Below are 24,806 nucleotides of genomic sequence, written 5' to 3'. Positions count from 1 at the left end.
GATCTGATCTGATAGCTGTGGCTAAGAAGTCCCCCTTAAATGAAGACTATGCTACACATTCAATATCTAGATGCAAAAAGTTGAAACACGAAAAATGGCAGAATTGTTGTATCAGATTCTATGGCCCCATTTGATTCAGGCTTCCAACCAGCAAATAACACTGTAACCATATTTTGTTATAGCCTTACATTTGTACTTGAGCTACTTTGCCTATGCTGAGTAAAGATAATCATCAATTTATGACCACAACTGAGCCCAACATTTCTGTTGCTAAGTGAGACATTTGTTAGGTGAGTTTTGTCCCACTTTACAACCTTTCTTGCCACACATGTGGAGTAAATCACTGCGGTTGTTAATTTAGTAATTCAACTGGTAAATAAATCTGGCTTCCCATTTGTCTTTGCTTATCAGAAGGTCGCAAAAGGGGATCACATGACCTTGGAACACTGCAACCGCCATATAAGTATGAGTCAGTTGCCAAGTGACCGAATCTTGATCACGTGACCATGAAGATGCTACAACGGCCGTAAGTGTGAAAAACGGTCATAGATCACATTTTTCAGTTGTAACTTTGAACAGTCACTAAACAAACTGTGTTAAATCAAGGACTACCTCTATTCTTTTTAAATCTAGGCTGCATTTTACATCTACTCTACTCCAACTAGAACACTTAACGACATTAGTACTGGAGGAAAAAAAAAATTCTATCAGTTTCATAGAAAAATAGTACACAAGGTAAACCAATTTAGAAAATTCCAGAAATAGAATTTTTTAATAACATGGGAAAGAAACATTGATAGGACTTCATTATGATTAAACAGAACTGCATTGTTGAAACAAACAAACAAACAGTAAAATTCTACACGTGTACTCTAAACTAGATCTAATTATGTTAAATGTCTATTTTCTAGGATATGCATTTATAATTGGAAAATATCTATCTTGCCTTTTTATTTCACTTCTAGCTAAGAAAAGCAGTGCTAATTAAAGTTGAAATATAGACCAACATTTTTCCTTCTAGTCCCTAGATAGGTCAGTTTAGGAGAGAAAGTAGTTTGTGCTTTAAAGAAATAAAGTATTGGGCCTACAGCAAATTGTGTTTTATATCACAGCACATCCGGTACAACAGCAGCCTATTTGTGGAACAGAAAAAGCTTATGCAGTACTTATAGGGAGCTGCTCCAAAACTTTGCATACAGGAAGATAGAAATTTCAGACGATAATTATGCAATACATTAAAGCAGGTTTGAGACTGGTGGCAGCCAAATTGAGTGAATAAATTAATGCATAAAAATATGCATTAATGATCCAAGTGTATATTTTGTCTGTTAATGTCTGACTAAACAGATCAAAAAGCTTCTTTAGAAAAAAAAAATGTTGTTTTTTAGTGAAAAGAAAATAATTTACTCAATCTGTCAAATTAATGCTGTGATTAGAACACATAAGACAAAATGTTAAATATTTATCATGATCTAACTGAAACTACACAAAACATGTATGCTCTGTCAAGCAAAAAAAATTATGTCAGCAATATATTGACATTAATGCAACAAATTAATGCACAAATTTAAATTTTGTGCCTATAGTGAGAAGAAGATAAGCACTTCAAGCAAACTGCATGAAAAAAATGGAGATCCAGGTGTAGTAAGTCTTTTTATTTAATACAATCACACAATCATCACTGTGTCAACATCAAGGGTCCTCTGAAGGGCCACAGCAGTTAAATTGTCCTAAAATTGAAGGGATCTGGGCAAAGGCCAACAAAGCTCAAGTCAATAAAGGCAACATAAAGAAACCTCATGGAGTAATATATTTCTATAATATGAAGAGTAAGCCATTTCCCTTTCTTGAAACTGGATCAATTCTCTTCCCCTATATTATCCAATATATATGTTAGAAATTAGTTGGCTTCTTTCATAACCCCATTTTTTTTTCTATGCTTGCATTATGATGAACCTACATCAATCTGTGGGAATCACAAAGGAAAAAAATAAAATTTGTGAACAGGATGCCAGGACTAAAGTTGACCAATCCAACTTTGCCTTTAGATATTCTGTCTGTATCAGATTATCTCTAACTACTTTGCCATTTTAAAGTTGTAAAATGAATTTAGAAGGCTCCAGCAAAAACATGAGGGGTCAATTTGCTACGGCATCAGGGAAAAGACCAAAAAATGGCATAGAATTTGGTGCATTGCTGAACAGAGTATGGAAATATTTGGCCTACGTCTCAGAAGTAAGGAGGTGGTGAGACTTAATAGAGGCTTTGTGGAAAAAAGGAGATGGGGATTGCAAGAAATCCTCATAAATCAGTAGAGTTTTTTTCATCAGTAATCTAGACGAATGTCTGTCAATTACCTTCTGGGTCTCTATTTTCTTTCTAAACAGAGCTCTGTACTCCCCCACCCCCCAATCTCATGAATGATTTGAACTGGGAATTACATACTTTCTAAAAACTGGTCCTAGCTTGAATGCACTCATAGACAAACAAAAAAATTGGTAAAGGCTTGGCTCCCTGGATCTGACCCAATAGCACCACCAGGACATAGCTAATTAGCATTTAAAAAGTTAGATGGGGCAGCTATGATAGGCTGCTTGGTGCAAATACAAGAGTCACCATGTGAAAACTGAATATAAGAAGTGTAAACAGCATTCTCTACTTCCTAGATGTAGCAAGTAATCAAAACCCTTTCCCTGGAAGGATTATCCAAGTGAATTGCTTGTTTGTAAATTTGAGCATTTCTGATTGATTTAGAACATAGAATAATAGAGTTGAATGGGACTTCAGACATCTTCTAATCAGGGGTGAAATCTAAAATTTTTTGCTATGGGTTCTGTGGGCGTGGCTTAATTAGTGGGCAGGGCTTGGTGGTAAAGTGACTGGGACGGCGTGGCTTGTTGGTCAGGTGGGTGTGGCTAAGTCAATGTCACTTCTTTGCCCTTTTTTAACCTACAAAACACAACACAACACAACTGGCTCACCCACAATGTAAAAGCAGCTGTGCTAGACCCAAAATGGCCCCTGCAACAAGCAGGAACCTCACACAGCCACAAAAAGCCCAAAAACCCAACTTTCACACTTTACACACACAAAATTCCACATACAGCTTTGTGAGATTTTGTGTGTTTGTGTAATTAGAGTGAAACACTACAGAAACACACTAAATCTCAGAAAGCTGCACAAATATTATTTTATTTTATTTTATTTTTATTTTTATATAAAAGCAGCTAAATTTAAAACTTCCTAAACTTTAAATGGCTAGGTCTAAAAAAAAGAACAACTAAAAAAACCCCCAATTAACTATTTTTTTTAAAGCTCCCAAAGGGGAAAAAAAAATTACCCAATAGAACAGGGGTCTCCAACCTTGGCAACTTTAAGACTTGTAGACTTCAACTCCCAGAATTCCTCAGCCAGCTTTGCTTTGCTGGCTGAGGAATTCTGGGAGTTGAAGTCCACAACTCCCTGCCTGCTTGATTGCAGACGGAGAGATTCAGTTGCTTGCTGATGCAATGGATTGCAGGGCTTACAGTAAGGTGTTGCGACCAGCAGCTAAGGTAAGCAAGCTGAGGGGGGAGGGGGAGGGATTTTTGCTACCGATTAGCAGGCAACTGGGATTGTCAGTGCTTGGCTCGTTAGAGCCATTTAAAAGAAAAAAAAGGCTCTGATGATTGCGTGGCTCAGCTAGTGGGGCGGGGGCAGGGATTTTTGCTACCGGTTCTCCGAACTGCCCGCCACCATCTCTACCTACTCGCCTGAGCCAGTCGAACCGGGAGCATTTCACCCCTGCTTCTAATCCAATCCCCTGCTCAAGCAGGAGACCCTATATCATTTCAGACAAATGGTTATCCAGTCTTTTTTTGAAAGCCTTCAGTGATGGAGCAACTTCTGAAGGCAAGCTATTCCACTGGTTAATTGCTCTCACTGTTATGGAATTTCTTCTTAGTTCTAGGTTGCTTCTCTCCTTAGTTAGTTTTCAACCATTGTTTCTTGTCTTGCCTTTTGGTGCTTTGGAAAATAGTTTGACCTCTTCGTCCTTCTAGGAGCCCCTCAAATATAGAAACAGTGCTATCAGTTTTCCTAGTCATTCTTTTCATTAGACTAGACATACCCAATTCTTTGTACGTTTTAGCCTCCAACCCCCTAATCATTTTTGTTACTCTTCCCTGCACTTTTTCCAGAGTCTCAACATCTTTTTTGTATTGTGGTAACCAAAACTGGATGCAGTATTCCAAGTATGGCCATACTAAGGCTTTGTAAAGCAGTACTAGAACTTCATGTGATCTTGATTCTATCTCTTTATTAATGCAGCCTAAGATTGCATTTCATAATGAGTAGGAGATTATTACTGTCAGGTTGAGTTGATAGACAAGAGAGGTGATATTTCATAACAATCTAGTTAACACTGGAACAAAAACCTTGGTAGTGTTAGAGTACGGGGCCAAATTTCGTGGCCTTTTAGAATAACCTTTATTACCTATAAAGATGGATCCTTAGAGTCCAAGGAAAAGAATGAGAGTAAGCAGTTCATAGGAAATACCATTAAAGTTACTCATCAAGATTTAATCATTTGTATTACAAAATTTAAGCTTGTCTTACACTCTTTACTCTTGCTTCTCAAGATCTCTTTATTAGATGCAATGCTTGTAGCAGAGTCTGTTTGTAAGGCAAAACTTATAATTCGTTATCAGGGTCTTATATCACTATCATAAAAATGAGAAAAAGTAAAGCTAAAAAACAGCTAAGAGCTTTCTCATTTAAAAAAAACATGTAAAGAGATAGTTCTGTGCTAAATGTTAGCAACATTCTGTACCAAGCTCTTGATAGGTCAAGAAATATACTTTTGTAAGAAATGCTATATTAAAAAGCACAAAAATCATGTTTAAAAAGCATAATCAAAGCTTGAACCTTTGCTTCATCTCACTGTAGTTTTCAAGATCTGAAACCTCTTCCCTTCTTGTAAAGTTTCAATTCCCTCCTCCTTCTCCCTGTTACATTCCTTATAAGATCTTACAGAGAACTAATACAACCTAAACCTCAAATCCCTGATCTCCTTAGCTAAGTAGCGACACAAAGAGTCAGATGCAAAGAAAAACACCGACACATAGTCTGTCCAAATATCTGTTGTGTGAAAACTGTAATTACTTATAGGTCTGGACAACTTTAAAATTAGAAATTAAGGCCATCAAGCTCTTGGCTATATATGGACAAAAGAATCTATTAGAAGGACAATTTGTTGAGCAGAGATGTTGTTCCATTCTAAGGATTTTCAAAAGAAAGATTATGTGAAGGAAGATCTAGCCACTTCACTTCCTGATGTCTCCAATTTTCTCCTACTAATCTCTTTGCTGTTCTACCAAACTCCATCTTTGAATAGATTGGCAATGAGTGATAGAATGATCTCTGTGTTGTTAAATATTAAATGTATAGGTTTCCAGATATAAACTGTTGTCAAGAGAAATCTTGCTTCTTTATCGTCTGAAACCTTTGGGCAACTTTGAATTTTATGTTTGGAACAAGTTTTGTGATATGTTGAAAGCATGAATACTGTACTATAAAGAGAGATGGAGTTCAAGAAAAGCAACTAGCTACAATATACTTAGTTGCAATATTGTCACCTGTCTTAAGGTGATTTTGATAGTGGAAAAATAGCTTTTGAGTGTTCCACTATTGCTCTTAATTTAGGGTCAGGATAACTCTATCTTCAATTATCTCACTTCCTAAGGGATTGAAAATCTTGCCTATGAATACAGGTAGTCTTTGACTTAAGACCACAATTGAGCCCAAAATTTCTGTTGCTAAGCAAGACAGTTGTTAAGTGAATGTTGTCCCATTTTACGACTTCCCTTGCCATAGTTACTAAGTTATTAGCACAATTGTTAAGTAAATCTGGTTTCCACATTCACTTTGCTTGTCAGAAAATTGCAAAAGGTTGACCCAGGACACTGCAACCGACATAAATATGAGTCAGTTGCCAAGCGTCTGAATTTTGATCACATCACCATGGTGATACTGCAATGGTCTTAAGTGTGAAAAATGGTCATAAGTCCCTTTTTTCAATTGTAACTTCAAATGGTTACTAAATGAACTGTTGTAAATCAAGGATTACCTGTACTGTTAGTAGTCTGCCCTTTAGGAAGTCAATAATCTGCCTTCTGGATGGAAACTGTGTTTCTCTCTTAATTTATTACTGTCACCTAAGAACTCTTTTGCCACTAAGTGGGAGCTGCCAGTTTCTCATCCATAGAAATTTTGATGGTGTAAATGAATGGTGACTCATACATATCACACACTACATTCTGCCAGCAATTGGCCATGCTACTTTTTTTATACATCTGTATTACATTCTTGTTTGTTTGTTTTAAGTGTTTTAAGGATGTGTGCATAAATCAATCTGGTTAATATTTTCTTTACTAAAACACCAAATGTTTATGTATAGTTATTGCTTCGCTTAAAACTTAGCAGGTGGTTATGAGGAGTTATAATCCTATAGAAATAAATAATGGAGAGGATAGAACATAGGAAAGTAAAGAATAAGGAAGCTTGCTGAATCAGGCAAACTGGAAATAGGCATTTCATCACTAGCAGAAATACCCCTGACAACTATTTTTGCAAAGCAGTTCATAGAAGATTGTATCTCATCTTATGTGTCCTTAATGGCAGATAATACCTGAAAGATCAAAGCCATTGCATACATTGTTTAAAAAAGGAACTAGTTTGCCACTATATTAACAATGTTACTTTGGCTGGTTTAAATATAGACATTGGCATATGTATTCAGATGGTGGTGTAGAAAAGCCAAGTTGTATTGCAGGAGTGTAGTATTGTAAGGGTGGGAGAGATATACAACCTTCCAATTCTTCTGACCCAAGTTACAGTGAAAAGTCCTTGGTGCTCTCTGATTGTTTTCTTGGAGATGTTTCATAATTCAAAATAGGTAATATCAGTGCTTGTGATAGTGATTACCTAGTTTGGGTAATGAAATGTCTGCAAGAAAACAACCAAGCTTAGAGAGCACCAAAAACCTCTCCTTTCAACCTGAGCTATTCTCCTTCATTGGTACCAAGTTATTGTTGCTTCTTGAATTATTGCTTAATGTGAGAGGAAGGGAACCATTTGCTGGTAAGAAAGTCTCTACCCTTGATTATTTAGAGGCTTTCAATGGGCTCAACTGAGATAGTTTCTTCTCATTTTCAGGTAATGAGGAGGCTGAAGATGCAGAAACCCCAACTCAATAAACAATTTATTGAGCTGAATAAACAATTCCTTCCCCATTCACTAAAAGCTGGGTATCCTGAATTGTACTCAGATGAATAATTAAAGCAGCTAAACAGTTTAAATAGCTGCTTAAATGTTTAAATTTAGATAGCTATTATAGACTGATTAAGCAGAGGAAAAGAACACCAAGAACCATCCAACCACCTTCTTGAAAAAAACAAAAAGCAATGATAATAGAATAAAACTGTCTCTGGTCAATTGTTGATTATAGTTAGCCCCTAGGAAGTCTAGTTCTCATCACAAATGGTTGAACCTGATGGTTCAGACCCGATTTAGATTTTATGAGTAAGACAACAGTTCCTAAAATCTTGATAAATTTTGCAGCTAATATCCAATGCAGGCTGTTTAATGAAACGTGTGGAATAAAATCAACCAAATGCAGGAATAATGTGGGGAAAATTGTTATCCAACTATATTATACCAATTTCCCTTCTTTTATATGTATCATTAAAACTAAACAATTGGTTTTAAAGGCAATAATAAGAACTAATTGCTTTTAAAACCTTTAATAAAAATTGTATTTAAAAAAACCCTAAACAATTGGTTGCTTATATAAATGTGACTCAGGTGGTCATTTATGAATCCAAACAAATTCTTCTGTGGTACAGTAGCAGAGATGCAGAATTCTAGAACCTGGGATTTTTATCATGAAAACTCGTGGCATCACATTGCTGTCACGTGATGTATCGCAATTTTTTTCCCTTTGCAGAGCTGGATTAGGCATGGCCTACGCATGATGCATCCGGTCGATGGGCTGCCAGTTTGCCAACCCTAATCTAGAGGGTAGCCTTCAGTTGAAGTACGTATGTCATCTGTGACCTCCAAAGCAGGAAAATATGTAGACATTAACAAATTCACAAATGAAAGTTAAAGAATCAGTTACAGGTTGGCAATCTGTTTTTTTAGGATTGTGTGTGTGTGATTCACACAAACAGATGAATAGAAGGCTATCTCATTGGGGGTTGGGTAGGCATTTAAGTTTCAGTAAAAACAAAACTGCATTGACAAAAAGCAACATTTTGCCATGACCAGAGATCCATGACCAGAGTATTGGATAAATGTGGGAGGTTCTAAGTACATGGGAGTCTGGTAGATACCAGGAAGAAAACTCAAGAAAGATTGCAGATGTAGCTACTGAGCTAACTGAATGGCCTCTGAAACAGTTTGATTTCAGCAATAACTCAGTTGGCCATTTAGTGCTCCAGCTGTAGACCAGGATCCTCTGATCACCATTCTGTTGGATTACTGCAGTAATAACTACTTGGGGCTGCTATTGGAGATGATTCAGAAGGTGCAGCTGGTATAAAATGCAGCAGCTAGGCTGTACATGGGACAGTCCTCCCTACCCCATGGGACTTTGTTTTAATGATCTTGTTTTTCTCTTGTATGTTTTTTATTTGCTATATTGGACTTTTTTGGGGGGAAGGGGAAGCAGTATACCAAGACAGCATGACTTCTAGTATTGCCTTAGGCACAAAGCCAGCTGTATGATCTTGAACCAGTCATTCTCTCTTAAAGGTAAAAGTTCCCACGCTCATGTGTGCTAGTCGTTTTCGGCTCTAGGAGCGGTGCTCATCTCTGGTCCTAAGCCGAAGAGCCAGCGCTGTCCGAAGACATCTCTGTGGTCATGTGGCCAGCATGACTAAATGCCACAGGTGCACAAAGCGCTTTTACCTTCCCATCAAAGTGGTCCCTATTTTTCTACTTGCATATTTTACGTGCTTTCAAACTGCTAGGTTGGCAGAAGCTGGGACAAGTAACTGGATCTCACTCCGTTACATGGCGCTAGGAATTCGAACTGCTGAACTGCTGACCTTCTGACTGACAAGCTCAGTGTCTTAGCCAGTGAACCACTGCGTCGAAAGGCGCAATGAACAAACCAGTTCCAGTATAGTCTGAACCTGGGTTCTAGTCCTACCTAAGTCACAAAGTCAACAGGTGATCTTGGGTCAGTCACTTTCTCTCAACTCTAGGAACACACAATGACAAACCAAGGTTTTACTGCTACTGAAATGCCTATCCAACTCCTGATGAGTTAGCCTTCTACTCATCTGTGCATGTGAATCACACAATCCACGATGAAAACTCTGTTACCTACCTTAACTGATTCTTTAAGCATCATTTCTGAATGCATGTATGCTTTCATTCTCTGGATTCAAAGATATTTCAGTGTAGAGCTATCTCTTGATCTTCAGAACTCTAATAAATGAATCCTTATGTTTTGGACCTGAGCTCCATACAACTGGATGAGCTCCCATTACTTGCCCCAGCTTCTACCCACCTAGCAACTCAATGCAAGTAGATTAATAGGTACCACTTCGGTGGGAAAGTAACAGCATTCCATGTGTGTATAGTCATGCTGGCCACATGACCATGGAAATTGTCTTCAGACAATGCTGGTTCCCTTGGCAAAGAAATGGAGATGAACACCGCACCCTAGAGTCAGACATGATTGGATAGGGAAACCTTTACCTTTTTTTATGTTCTATCATCTTACTTTAAATATTTTAATGACTGAAAATGTATGTTCACTATCTTTAAAGCACAGACTTGTATTATGATATACATAATTGGATACAATTATGTATATTATAATTGTAAATATAATTGTCATATATTCTCCATACTTTAGAATTTGAAACAAAAATATCTTACCTAGGATCTCTATTGTTAGTAATTAATTCAAGATTTAGGGCTGATGTTGAATCAATCATTGCTGTTTGCTCACTTCCATGGAAACGAATCTTAAGTGATTTAGGCGCATAAACTGAATTTTGAATGAATTCAACGTATTTCAGCAAGGCAGCAACAGCTGCGAGACAGTAATACCTAAGAAATGATAATCAAATGAATGAAAATACAATTTAAATAACATATTATATTATCATAGCTTTTAAGATTTAGGGCCACTAATTTTGCTGGGAATAACACTGAAAATATCACATGGATAATTTCTTTTATCTATTTATTAGGTGTATACTTTGGCTTTTCTTCAGGACCTTAAAATAATTATATTCTTTCTACAACTTTTTCTTCACAACCACAACCCTGCATGATAGGTTGATCTGAGAGACTGATTGGTCCAAAGTCACTCATTCAGCTTCCACCACTGAGAGTGAACCTGAACTGCAATCTCTTCAGTGCTTGTCCACTTTAATCACTACATAACACTAGCTCTCATATGAGATGGAAGCTTTTTGTAGATTTATTACAAAAATTTTTATTATTGACTTCTGGAAAATAAAAATGTGCTCCATTTTGAAAGACAAAATCTGAAGGAAAGGAAGGTTTCCCCTAAGGTAGGGGTATCAAACTCAAGACCCGGGGTTGAATGCGGCCCACAGGGTGCTTAGATCTGGCCTGCGGGGCTGCCCTGGAAACATTGAAGGACCAGCCTGCACTGCTTCTGCCAGCGAAAATGGAGCTGGCATGTGAGCTGTTTTCGCTGGCAGAGGTTTCAGGAGGCCATCGCAGCCGAAAACGGAGCTCAGGAGCTCGTTTTCACTGGCAGTGCTTGGGCCACCACAGGCGCCCCCAATACGAATGAGGTCGAGCTGACCATGTCTACCCTGGCCACGCCCACCCTGGCCCCCTGAGGTCAAACACAATCCTGATGCAGCCCTCAATGAAATAGTTTGATATCCTTGCCCTAAGGTTATTACTTAATTAAACAGAGGACTTTCCAGAAATTCTGACTGGAATCTTGATCTGATCAGGATCATGGTGGTACAGTGGTTAGAATGCAGTACTGCAGGCTAACTTACTGCTCACTCAAGGAGTTTGATTCTGAACGGCTCAAGGTTGACTCAGCCTTCCATCCTTCCAAGGTCGGTAAAATGAGGGCCCAGATTGTTGGGGACAATATGCTGACTCTGTAAACCTTAGAGAGGGCTGTAAAGCACTGGGAAGCGGTATATAAGGCTAAGTGCTATTGCTATCTTCAAAAGCAAATATGACAAAAGACCTAATAAATTTAGCAAGCAAAGTTGTAATGTTTTTCCATTCTACAGTAATCTTACAATTTCCTTGTGAACAATCAGATAATTTTCAAAAAGCATCTGTCACCACAGACATCTTAATAAATAAAATAAATAGTATCAGGCTTTCAGTAACGACAGGTACAAACAATTTGGATAGTATCCAATTGGAATTGTCCAATCTAGAAAATGTATGCATACATTAAAGTCTTCAATGAACTGCATATTTTTTCTAAAATGTTGCACTTAAATGTGAAAAGGTCAATTCAAATCCATCTCCAGACATGAATTTCACTGAGTTGGCATAGCAATTCACTCTCATTTGGTGCAATTTATGGTCAGGAATCCTAAATCGTACTCTAAACGTCTTAAAGGGGAGATAAAAGTGAAATAAATACATTTAAGGCAGAAAATTGTGGATATAGTCCAGAATCTTTCTAATGATCTCAACACTCAAGGAAAATAAAAACTTACTCAAAAGAAGACATAAAACTGGAAAAATAAAGATGACATGCATAGTTTATAAAACAGATGATAGATATATACGGTAATATCTATCTTGTTGGAAAATTAATTTTATTTATAAATCATATTTATATGATCACCCATTTCATAGAATAAGGGTTTATTAAGCTAATAATAATTATTTTGCAGAATCAATGTAGGAGATGACCAGGCTGAACCCAAGTGCATCATCTGTTTGGAGTCCTTTTGCACCCAGAAGAGATCCAAGACCCTGAACTTCACTGACTCTTACCTCCAATTTTCCTTGACTGCTAGTACTTCAGATTCCTATTTAGGAATAGCATGGAATAAACTTGAATTCCTTTGAACAACTATGGTCCTGATTTTTTGCACCTGACAATGATATTATCATGCGAACTAAGACACAGTCATGGTGACAGCAAAAGGAAAGGAGAGGAATTCATAAATGAATCATCTGCTAGGAAAATAATTACAAAGTAACAGCTGAATCCAAACTAAACTAAATGGTGAAGATCTGGCTTTTCCAGCAGGCCTGGGGCCGTTGATCTCACTGTTGCAATCTTGCGAGATCCGACCATGAATGGTGTGCATGGGCTTTTAATGTTTTTAAAATGTTTTTAAAATGTTTTTTTAATAATTTTCCTATGTTCTTTGTTGTATTATTTTTTGCTGTAAGCCGCCCAGAGTTCCTTGGGAGTTGCGTGGCATAGAAATTCGATAAATTAAATTAAATTAAATTAAATTAAATTAAACTAGAAAATATAGAAGCTTTCATTTGTTGATTATCCAGCATGTTCACTGTATTCTTGCATGTCACATCCCATGTCTTTTCATGGTCCCAAGAGGCCTACAGAAAGGCAACTACTGAAATTTTTATTCATGTTCCTTGGATCCATTTCAGTATAAAATACAACTTGGGTCAAAGTCAATACCCATGATGTTATATTTAAAAATACTTATTGAGTCAAATAGAAGGCAAAGACTTATAGGTAGTGTTCTCAGGTTACTAACTGAAAAATGATCAACAGTAAACTAAAGTGAATGTATTATTTTTAGAACATACATACTTGGACTGAACTTCCATTAAAACAGTGCTGAATTCTGGTGTACATAATTGTTCAATGTATTCCAAACCTTTGGTTTCATTAAAATATTTTCTCTGGACTGTGGTAAAAGTCACATTCTGAAAAGGAAGCAAAGGCGTCATTACAAAAAACAGTTGTAATGTATTACCAATATTTAAAAGTAATAAAAACTAAGTTATTTAGGTTCAAATACTGATAAAAGGCAAAATAGGAATTTGCTATCGGATTGATTCAGATGTACATATTACCTTTGCTGATTTATAGTGATTGTCTATATTTGTGCAGCTCATAGGTGACAATTCTGGCATGCATATACAATTACATTTCTTTTAAAGAAAAATTATTATTGTACAAACACGATTAAGTTGAGGCAGAGCACATGATTATCTTGCCTGGGCATAGGAAAAGACAAGAACAATTCCCCATCTTGCTTTCTGCTTCAGTGCTACTCTTGCTTACAGTTCCCAAGAAACTCATGATAGTTTGCTAGTTCTTTGCAGGACTCACACTGTTGACACTGCCCTGACCCATGACTTTCAAATCTGAGGCTTTTTATATTTATACTGTACAAGATCTGTACAAATAGTCTTATTTGCTTAGTGACTGTTTGAAGTTACAATAGAACTTCCCAGGGCTACTTACGACTAGGTTTCAAAGTTCCTCCACCCTGCAGTAAAACGTTAATATTTTGGGATTTGGCAACTTGTCTACATTTACGGCCATTTGCAGCATCCTGCAGTCATAACCACGATTTGTGACATTTTTTTTTTGCCAGAAACTGGTGTTTACTTCTGGTTTCCAGCAAAAACCCCACCCCACCCATTGCAGACAATGGATTCCTTAAAGATTGCTGCATTCACTTAACAATCACAGTGTTTGATTAATGCACACAGTGATTCACTTAACAGCCACTGGAAAAAAAAGGTTGTAAAATTGGACGTGCCCATATGGTGACCTGCTTAACAACTACTACAACTTACAGTTATAGTTGTAAACCGAGGAACACCTGGACCAGAATGTGTGGGATTATTAATGGGGGAAGAAATTGAATTGCTAGTCAGATAGCAATACAATAGCACTTAGATTTATATACTGCTTTACAGTGCTTTCCAACCCTTTCTAAGTGGTTTTACAGAGTCAGCATATTGCCCCCAACAATCTGGATCCTCATTTTACCAACCTCGGAAGGATGGAAGGCTGAGTCAACCTTGAGTTTAGTGTGATTTGATCTGCCAAACTGCTGGCAGCCGGTAATCAGCAGAAGTAGCTTGCAGTACTCTTCCCTCCTTGGAAGAGCTTTATAGCTCCCGCTGCCTTAAGAAAATTCAAAACATTCTTAAAGATCCATCTCATTCTGGGCACCGTTTTTTTGAACTATTACCATCTGGCAGATGATAAAAGTCAATAAAAACAAGGACAAATAGGCTGAAAAACAGCTTCTATCCCAGGGCAATAACCATATTGAATTCTACGGTATAGTGCAATATTGGGTTTTCAATTTCAATGATATAGAATGTAAAGGATGTATGTTTGTGTTTTTATTTTTATAGTTATAATGTACACTGAAGATGGCATTTAATTTCGTAGTACCATGTGCAATGACAATAAAGTAAACTATACTATACTACACTCTAACCACTGCGCCACCATGGCTCTCGGTTAAGATAAAGACTAAGATATGCATTATGCAGATTGGAAAGAATAGGGAAATTTTGAATAAATAATAGAGAGAGGAGAGACACTAGGACACTGTGACTTGGCCATTGCTGGAAAAATAGAGCACTATTTGATATCCTTTCTTTTCATTTTATAATGTAAATCAAAAAAGGAAAGGAAAGTGACCTATGAAATTAAAATTGTTCTTCAGTGCCAGGTCATATGCTTGTGAAACATTTATTATCTAGAATATAATCCCAAATAAAAGCATTGATCTGGCATATCATAGATAAATGACTAAGAGAAAAAGGTACTTCATCTTTATTACATCTAGCCCAGGGATCCTCAAACTATGGCCCACGGGCTGGAAACGGACTGCTGAAGCCATTAATCCAGCCCGCATGGGACCATGAGGCTGCTCCAACCACATCGCCCCACCTACCCGCCAGTCCCCACCCTTCTGGAAGCCGAGTCCAAAAACGGGATGTGCAAAAACAGCCCCGTTTTTGGCCCCCCAGCCTCCAGAGAAAGAGAGAGGGAGACAGACAGACAGACAGACACACATACACACACACACACAAACAGAGATCCCTCATCCCCCCCCCCCCAAAGGCAGCCACATCCCTTCACTAACCTGCTTTCCACCCGCAGGAGCATAACAAATTAAAGTTTAATTTGTGTGTATTGTTTAATGGACTGCTAAATTGGCCATGCCCACCCAATCACATGACCACCTAGTCACACTCACCCAGCTGGTCCGGCCTCCCAACAGTCTGAGGGACCATGAATTAGCCCCATGTTTAAAAAGTTTGAGGACTCCTGATCTAACCATTTAATTATAATTTTATTTCTATTCACACAGAGTCAATTATGGCCCTTAGGGGTCATAAGATTATCAGTCTTGTCTTTCTAAATCAGAGAAAGGATTTCAACCATAGAAAACTAGATGCAACTTCAGATGCATCCAAACTAATGTAGAACTGCTATCCTTGAGATACATTTATTTATATCTTTTTACATGGTGTGATGAAACGATAAATGAATAGTGAATTTCTACTTTCTGCCTTCCAGCCGGAATGCCTCCAGATCTGGATATAATCAAAGGCTCTATAAAATTGGGAAATAACTACAGTATAATGTTTAAAAATAAACTAGTAAGGAGTTTTAAACATACCTTGAAATTTTCGGCTATCAAAGTGTACAGTTTTGTTGCATTTCCTGAATCACAGGCAGTATTTGACATTATTATTTCTAAGGGTGTTAAAATTCTGAGTTTGGTGATAACCTAGAAAATGTACAAGACAGTTTAGTTAAAAAGGTCTGTTTGAATAATGTTCAGAACACATAGCTTTCTTTAAAAAGAAATATTGTATTTACTCATATGATGTCAGTAAAATAAACACATTTATGCATCTAGACTTAGATACTAGAGGCAATATATACAGGAAAGACTGAGAGTTTATTACATATATATAGACTCTGTTTTTTTTATGTAGTAGATGGGAACATCCAGTCAAATTTGGCCAATCACCAAATGCTAAGCAGGCGTTAACAATTATTTTGGAAGAAAGCAAAGGCAAACATTTCCATGTGATGAAAACTAGAGTTCTACTAAAGCTGTTCATAAAATATGGTTGTTATGCTTCCATTGAATATAACCCTATATCAATTTTTCAGCATTCTCTGTCAGGCAGTACTGCAGTAAATATGCTTTCCGTAAATTTCCCTTATTTCTGACACAAATAACAAAAAAAGAAGTCTGGTCCAATCCATCAGTTGGGAAAGAAACTTCTTTTGCTCTGGACTGTAGATTTCAAGCAGTGGAAGATCTCAACCCTTCATGCCAGAATGCCGTTACTACTGCCTATCTCTCCAGACTTTCTAGAGGCTACACTCTCTTTCAATACCCAATGGACTCTGGTTTCGTTCATTGTTGGCCTCAACCCTGATAAGTTTCCATAGTGCTTAAAACCCCAAATGTTCTTTCTTTCTTTCTTTCATTATTGGTTCATAGACTATTCCAATAGCAATGAGTAACATACATCTCACCTTCCATTAATGAGTTTTAATGAATCCCATTAAAGCAATGCAATTAAAAAACCATTTAATTGATATCATAACCAACACATATAACATTAATCATGTAGTTACCATTTTCTTTAACTAAAATAAATCTTTCACGGCCAGACATAAGTTCACAGTATTCAGGCTTTCAAAGCCTGGGATAATTGGGAAGAAGCTGTTATATAGAAAGGATACAGCAATTGGGGAGAATAATTTTGTGGTCTCTGTAAATGGTCTTTCCTGAACAAAGGAATATGTAGGGAGCCCTTTCTACCAGATCTTGTTGGATGAGCAGGTGCTATTGAACCACTATTTTCTATGACTGTGATCTATTGTTATTGCTACCTGTAAACCGTTATATATAACAATATGTTTATTTGGATTTGGCACTTACAGTTTTATAATGATTTTGCAATCAACCAAGTTCAATTCCAATGTCAATAAAAAGCAATCAGAAAAATTTAGAATCCTAATGCAATTGGCCAGAACAATGGCTATACATAATTCTGCTGATTCAGTGCAAGTATCTTAGCTGTTTATATCACGAAGAAGATTATAGTATTCAGATTTTACCTTGGTATATGTTGTATTATCAGCAAACTGGGATAGTACTACTTCTGGATTTTTTAGGTCAATACTTGCCATTCCCACTTCACCTCTAGCAAATCCTCTCCCTTCTATTACAGCCACGATAACCGATGCAATACTGTGAATGGAGACTGCTGAAGATGATGTAACTGTGAAAGATACATTTAGAGTACTGACTGAGCCAAGACCTGCTGTGAAAATGTCTTACAAAAGTCAATAAAGGAGAATATTGTAGTTTAGATCTGAAATGAGGGAACTTTGATGCTCTCTGAGCTTGGCTGTTTTCTTGCAGACATTTCTTTACCCAAACTAGGTAATATCATCAGTACTAGCATCATCTAGTACCACTTACCACTGATGATATTACAAGTTTGGGTAATGAAATATCTGCAAGAAAACAACCAAGCTCAGAGAGCACCAAGGACCAAGGAGTGGCAGTTGGTGATTGTCACTGGTATTTAAAATAATTGTCCTAGAAACACCAGATCTCTTTAAAATTTGGCATACTTGGCAAAAAATACCAGTAGGCAAATGCAATTTGCCTACCGAGCATAGATCGGCAGTTCATGCTGTTAATATGAGTCTGCACTACATCCTACAACATTTTGAATCTCCAAAGACCTATGCAAGGGTCCTCTTTGTAGACTTCAGCTCAGCATTCAATACCATAATTCCAGATATTCTTCTAACTAAACTAAATCAGTTAGCTGTACTTGACCACACTTGTAAATGGATCATAAGCTTCCTAACACAGGAAGCAGCAGGTGAAGCTAGGCAAAATCACATCAGATACCTGTTCAATTAGCACAGGAGCCCCCCAAGGCTGTGTGCTCTCTCCACTTCTCTTCTCTCTATTTACCAATGACTGCATCTCAAAAGATCCCTCTGTTAAAATACTGAAGTTTGCAGATGATGCAACAGTGATTAGTCTCATTCGAGACAACGATGAATCTGCATACAGACGGGAGGTTGAACAACTAGCCTTGTGGTGCAACTTCTACCCTCCAAATGATGCTATATGGCTCTGCACACTAGAACAACAAGACACAAGGACAGTTTTTTCCCGAATGCCATCACTCTGCTAACCAACTAATTCCCACAACAGTCAAATTAACTACTAAGATTGTATTACTATTTTTCTTCTCATCCTTACTAGTACTTATCTCTTCCCACTGATGGCTATATCCATGTTGCTTGTATCTTTACAACTTATATTGCTTTTATTGTTTCCTAATATGATTTGATTACTTATTAGTATCCTATGACTGTCATTAAGTGTTGTATCTTGTGATTCTTGACAAATATATTTTATTTTTTCTTTATATACACTGAGAGCATATGCACCAAGGACAAATTCCTTGTGTGTCCAATCACGCTTGGCCAATGAAGAATTCTATTCTATTCAAAAAAATCAATGTATTAAATTGTAATTTGATTTTAAAAAACCAACTATATTTTTCAGCAATTGAACAAACAAACAATTAGGAAACAACTGAATATGAATTCTGATTTTCCTTGAAAGATTATATTATTAAATTTACATTTAATACTTAAACTTTAAATTTATACTTGTGGGGGGCTTTTTCCTCTCGCTGGAAGAATGCAGTCTTTACATCTGGAACATGCTTGTCTTCTCATTGTTTCATCACACTATTATCAATTTATGGAAAACAAACATATCCCCAAAATGTAATTATATTCTGTGTATGGTTGCTTTCTGAAACTGTGCAGAATTAGAGTATGTTTTTCAAATAACACACATCTTCACTTATTTTTCTAGTCTTTAAACATTGTTCTTTATATTGAGCTATTAACTTCCTGTCAATTCCTTTCACAGTCTTTGCTAGGTCAGTGTTTGGGTCTTGCAATTTAATTGTGTGTTTATGTTGCTACAGTCGTTAGAACAGAAGTTTTTTTTTAAAAAAAATCATTTGAGATATTTTCTTGAGGTTTTTTTCTTTCAAGTTGGATTTAAATGTAAACATTTCCATTTGCTTAAAATACCATTATCACAGGTTTCAGAACATCTTTTGTGTAATTATAATTGTTTTATAACTCAGACTATCTCTAACATGAAAATGAATGTTAGTAAAATATGTTCAATTCACACCTATTCATTTTGCACATAATACATATAATTACCTAGCTGTGCCTAAAGGGAGGGACTAAATGGAAGCAAACTGGATTGTTCTGCAGTCTTGGCTAATTAAATATTATCTTCATGGAAATGTTCCATCCCAGAATCAGAGGGAAAAAAAGACAGCATCCCACTCCTTTATTGAAATCCATTGCTTATTGATGTACCTTGCAAAGAGGTTAGCAAATGGAACTGTAGAAATTTATTCACTTACTTAATGCATTAACCTGTTACTTCTTATACTGAACCACCTTGATATAGCAATAAAAGCACCTCACAAATCTCACACAGCAAGCCTTTGAGAGTTCCGGTACTACTTTTCAAGGCAGACATCAATAATCCCTTTACCATTCTGAAGAAATCTAGTGAATGACTATTTGAGGAGGTATGGATGGTACAAAGTAAGGCTTTAGCAAGCTCTTCCACTAAACAGCAAATGTGATTATTTTTATTATTATTATTAAATTATTAAACTTCTATATCACCCATCTCACTGAGGCGACTCTAGGCAGATTACAGTCACAAAATTAAACTACAATATAAAACTTTAAAACAATCAATAAAAATTATCTATTTAAAATTCAGTTATATGTTTTAAGGTACGTCCAATAAACATTCTGGAAGTTTGACACCATTTTGACTCTAACTGCCTCCTGGGTTGTTCCCTGCATCGAGATCCTAAAGAATCAGGTTTAGGGTAGTCTCTCTTGACATCTATAATTTAAGGTAATCATGCTGACATTTAAATAAAAATCACAAAGAGATCATCCTGTAACTATCTTGGAAGCCTAACCTTATTAATTTCTTATTTTGTCTTCCTTAATGGATTATATCTTCCTTGATAGATTTGGGGAAAATTCTGGAAGTAATATATGATATGTCAACAAAATCTCTGTAAAAGTATTCATGGTATGCCTATTTGCAAGACTAAATGTGGGCTGGCTGACATAAGTATTAAGCAAGGCTAAACTGTAATCAATCTGGAATATTTTAAGTTGTATTCCTGTACTGAACAGGAATTGGACTTGATAATCTAAATAACACCTTCCCATATCTATAATTCTATATAGGTATTTGTTGAATCTGAACATAGAACTTGTATAAATTATATTTGGAATAGCATAAACATTTAAAAAAAACAATCATGTAATATTTTCATGATTATGTACCTGAGAAGTCTCTAACATTTTAGTTCAGAAACACTGACTGGAATCCCAACGTAAGATATTTTATTTCATTTTTTTTCTCCTCTCCTGCAGGTGCTATTCAATTATAGTTCTTTTATACCATAACTAACATCATATTTCTATCTCTTTCAATAAAAATAATTTTAAAATTCTAGTGCAATTTTATACTGCCCTCTGCTGTCCAGTTAAACAGCTACATAAAAGAAGAAAAATACAACAATCATCAAAAACATCAAATGCCATACAAATTATTAATATATTTAGGTTCCTGTAAATTATCTCTAGGATGTTGAACATATGCTTGCTAGTTGTTTGAAATAACAGGAAATAATGAGTTTTTTCCTATTATTTAAAAATGTACTTTTAAACAGGAATTTGTAAACTCCATAGGTATTATTTCATAATTGCTTGTCGTAACATCATCCTTCTCCATGCTACTGACATTGCTATGTTGGCTGAACATACTGAAAATTGCAGTTCACACATCTGAAGGGCAGAAGTTCAGGAAAGCTGTTTTATTTAGCACGGTCAGTTTAGAAGCTTTTCTCTGTATTTTTGTCCATTTGAAGTGGCAAGCGTACGTCAAGTGGTTATTTCAAAAAGTAATTTGACAACTGACTGGACCACAATTCAATGCTTCTTAAAATTAAGGAAACTTCTGGGAAAAATAGAGAACTAAATTCTTCAATCCTAGGTGAGATCCTTCAATCTATTAGGTGGCTGTAATAACTAGTCCAAACTGTTCTTGTTAGAACAGTTTGGACCAGTTATTACAGCAAGACCAATTACTACAGCTACCTAGTAATTATATAACAATCAGTGAATTATAGTTCAGCATATTTGAGAGGCACCAGATTGTTCAGCAACTGTTTGGGAACACTGATATTATCAATGTTAAACTGAATGCCCATTCAGTTTAATTTAAGCTGGGACCTTTATTTATGGGTGCAGCTAGGCTGAAATGGGTTCTTGGTGAAGAAAGCAAAATGAGATCATCATACTGTGCAGTCTAAACCACAGAGTGGTGAACAAATATACAGAATGCAATCATAAACAGTACAAAGCTCAGCAGTAAACCAAACTCAATTGGTTTTAAAACATTTTTTAAATGCAGACTTGAGACTCAGCGTGCGCCGAGTACAATAATAGTAAATAAAACATCATGTCAGTATGTCAAGCCAAATCTTGATAAATTAGAAACAGCAACAGTGAGAGGCTGCCTTCTATGCAGGCAAGGCAATGGTATACCATTCTCCTTCCTTTTCTTCTGCTTATCTGGTTTGCTTGTCAGAGCATCCACACTGCATATGAATGTTGTGTGGTCTCGGATACAGCACAAACCATATGAGTCAGTAATCAGGGCCCAGCAACATTATCCTTGTTGTTTGCAAGTAGGGAGTGTAGGGTTACTCAAAAGTTTTTCTGCTATGTCTTTTACTCTGCAAACATAGTAGTGACTATCTTCAGTGTCCCACTTTCTGGCATGCTCATTCTCAGTTGAGAGCACCAACCAGCTTATTCTTATTTTTGTGGTATGTTCCATTGCATTGTTTTCTACAGTTTTAAGTTTAAAGAATTACTTAACTGCACTTGCCATTATAAAAGGTATGTTGTTGTTTTTTTAAAAATCAGGGCAAACTTCAATAATATTTGATGACCGAGTATGGTGTTCTATCCAAAGACATTCTACCATTTCTTTTATTTATGATTTTTAAAGCAGTATCAAATGAGAGCAATTTTCATGGAAGTGTATCCAATGTCATGACTGTATTTCTTAAGTTCTCCAGATGTATAAATACAAGAAAGTGACATCAGTTGCTGATATCATGGTTAATGGCTGTAGAGTATAACATTCAAAAACTATTTTATTTAAGCAGGAAAGGCTATGCCCACTGATGTACAGTATATGTTCTCTGCAGATGTTGATATTTGATCCTCACCCATGAATTATGACATTTCTGAGATACATTCCCATGACTGGCCATTGCCAAAGCACAGTCCTGCACTATATTGTACAGTATTGATCTCTGGCATCTTGTAATTTATTGAAAAGCTCTGTAGGCTTGCTTAGGTCAGTTGGCGGTCATGTAACAATTTTGAATAGGATTGTAATATAAAAGTTAAGAACCTGTTTTATGTTTTGCAGTTCTCTTTTGCAGTAGTTTGATCAAAACTACTACTTGAGTTTGATCAAAAATACAAACTGGAAATACTCATTTACATTTCAGAGATCTTGATTTATTAACCAATTTCTCTTTCCCATGAGAATGAAGATCTTTGTTAGTATCTCTGATGTAAAAATGAAATGCTACAAGAGCTTCAGAGGAATGCTGACTATCTTATTAATAATACTGCCTTCAGCATAATTTTCTACTAAGGTATCATATTATAGAGGAGCACAGAGATAACCTTGAATGAACAGATTGGGAGAAACTAAACAGAACTCAGTCCTGTGAAAGGAGCTATGAGGGGGAAGAAAACAAAGAACCTGCCATGATGCTATTTGCTACGAACAGGGGTCGAAAAGAAATAGAATAAGAATAAGAATAGAACAGAATAAACTTTGTCACTTTAAATGTCACTTTAAATGTAATCACAGACATTAAAATGAAATTTCATTGTATTCAGCTCTCAAAAAGACAACCATTATGCATATACCCACTTATACACACATATATAATACAGAGAAACACAGTCTAGTTAGAATGTATACATAAACATGGCAGGGAAAAAAGAACCTTGCGATGGCATAATGAACAAAGCTGTTACAGAATCTAGTAATCCTGCTATAGATACTTTGAAACCTCCTTCCAGAGGGAAGCAAGAGAAACATACCGTGAAGTGGGCGGGTGTGGGTCTCTAACAATGCTTCGAGCTCTAAGCACATAGCGCTTATAAGCATAAGAATAATGGGAAGCGAGCTTCCTATAATCTTCTCATCTGTCCTTACCACTTTCTGTATGGACCTTCTATCTGAGGCACTGCTGCCACCAAAGGAAACAGAGATGCAATTTGTTAAAGCGCTCCTTTGTAAAAAGTGGCCAGGACTGAAGGAGAGAGATGTAGTCTCATCTGACGCAGGAAATGCAAATGTTGGTTTGCACACTTCACTAAAGAGAACATATGTAGAAATCAAGTCAGATTATCTGTTATCTGCGCCCCCAGATACTTAATGCTATTGACCACCTCCACAGCTGCAGCCTTGACATAAAGTGGAATATGACTATGCCGGCTCTTTCTAAAATCAACAATGATCTCCTTTGTTTTATTAACATTCAAAACCAGGTTATTTGTATTGATGGGCATTCCACATCTTTTTTATTATACCTTACAATAAAGTAGTATTCCTATAATCCTTGGGATGCTTGTTTCCTGATCTGACTATCACAAAGGGTTAACACCAGGGCTTGGATGGATAATTTCTAGTGAGCCCCACCCCCCAATTGATTCATCCCTTCTCTATGAATGACTGATAGTTGTTTCACAACAGCAATTCACATGCTCCCCTTCCTATAATAGAAGAAATATTGCAACCATGCCATGACAATAGAATTACTATACATGGGAGAATTAAAACCTTGCTTCAGGTTTCTCAAGAGACTTCGAGTGGCTGAGAGTGAGAACAGATGTCGAGGGCCATGTTTCATCCTGACGTGCCTGACACTGACAAAACACAGCAAAGTAACTGTGTTTATTCCTGGCAAGGACTTTTCATTGGTTGAGGAGAAAACAAATTTTTTTCTAAAACACTATTAGAATTCAAATTAATGTCATCTTTGGCTCTTCTGACCTACGAAAGGTAGTCAGAAAGAGTGAATAAATGATTTGACCAATACTTAAGATGGTATATCTCTTAAAATAGGTCAACTGAGTTTAACTGTTGCCTCTTGCAGAATTCACCTGCAACAAGTTAATACCAAAGGTGCTTTTGGACTTCCTTGTTTTTCTTTCAAGACATTTCGCTTCTCATCCAAGAAGCTCCCTCGTTTCTGACTGGATAGTGGGGAATGGAAGGATTTAATGTAACGTAACGTAACGTAACATCACATCACAACAAACACAACATAAATTCTTCCATTCCCCACCATCCAGTCAGAGCTGAAGAAGCTTCTTGGATGAGAAGTGAAACGTCTTCAAAGAAAAACAAGGAAGTCCAGTTGAAAAAATCACCTTTGAAGCAACCATGACCTGGATAACTGAGAATCTCCATAGACAACAAGTTAGTACAACCCTCCATAGACAAGTCCTCTTATTAGAGAGTCTATGACTAGATCATCCCCACATCTTACTCTCCAGAACTCAGGCATCTGTTTTTTTGCACTTCTGACTACAAACAATATGAGTGTGCCAC

The 24,806-nt window shown here is 36.6% G+C and overlaps 1 protein-coding gene across 1 annotated transcript in view; it reads right to left on the bottom strand.

The window, feature by feature from the left end:
* The window catches only part of MSH4 (mutS homolog 4), a 58,682-nt gene that overhangs the window by 27,545 nt on the left and 6,331 nt on the right, over nucleotides 1-24,806 (bottom strand). The window contains exons 3-6 of the mRNA XM_034437019.3: nucleotides 17,117-17,280; nucleotides 15,654-15,764; nucleotides 12,806-12,921; nucleotides 9,931-10,104 (exon numbers count right to left, since the gene is read on the bottom strand). Of these exons, the coding sequence (XP_034292910.2) occupies nucleotides 9,931-10,104; nucleotides 12,806-12,921; nucleotides 15,654-15,764; nucleotides 17,117-17,280 (565 nt within the window). The remainder of the gene's footprint in view (nucleotides 1-9,930; nucleotides 10,105-12,805; nucleotides 12,922-15,653; nucleotides 15,765-17,116; nucleotides 17,281-24,806) is intronic.

The sequence above is a fragment of the Pantherophis guttatus genome, chromosome 3 (assembly GCF_059756535.1).
Source record: "Pantherophis guttatus breed Tessera chromosome 3, ASM5975653v1, whole genome shotgun sequence".
NCBI classification, from domain to species: Eukaryota; Metazoa; Chordata; class Lepidosauria; order Squamata; family Colubridae; genus Pantherophis; species Pantherophis guttatus.
Note: the sequence above shows the minus strand (reverse complement) of the source record. Positions and strands in the feature narration are given on the sequence as shown.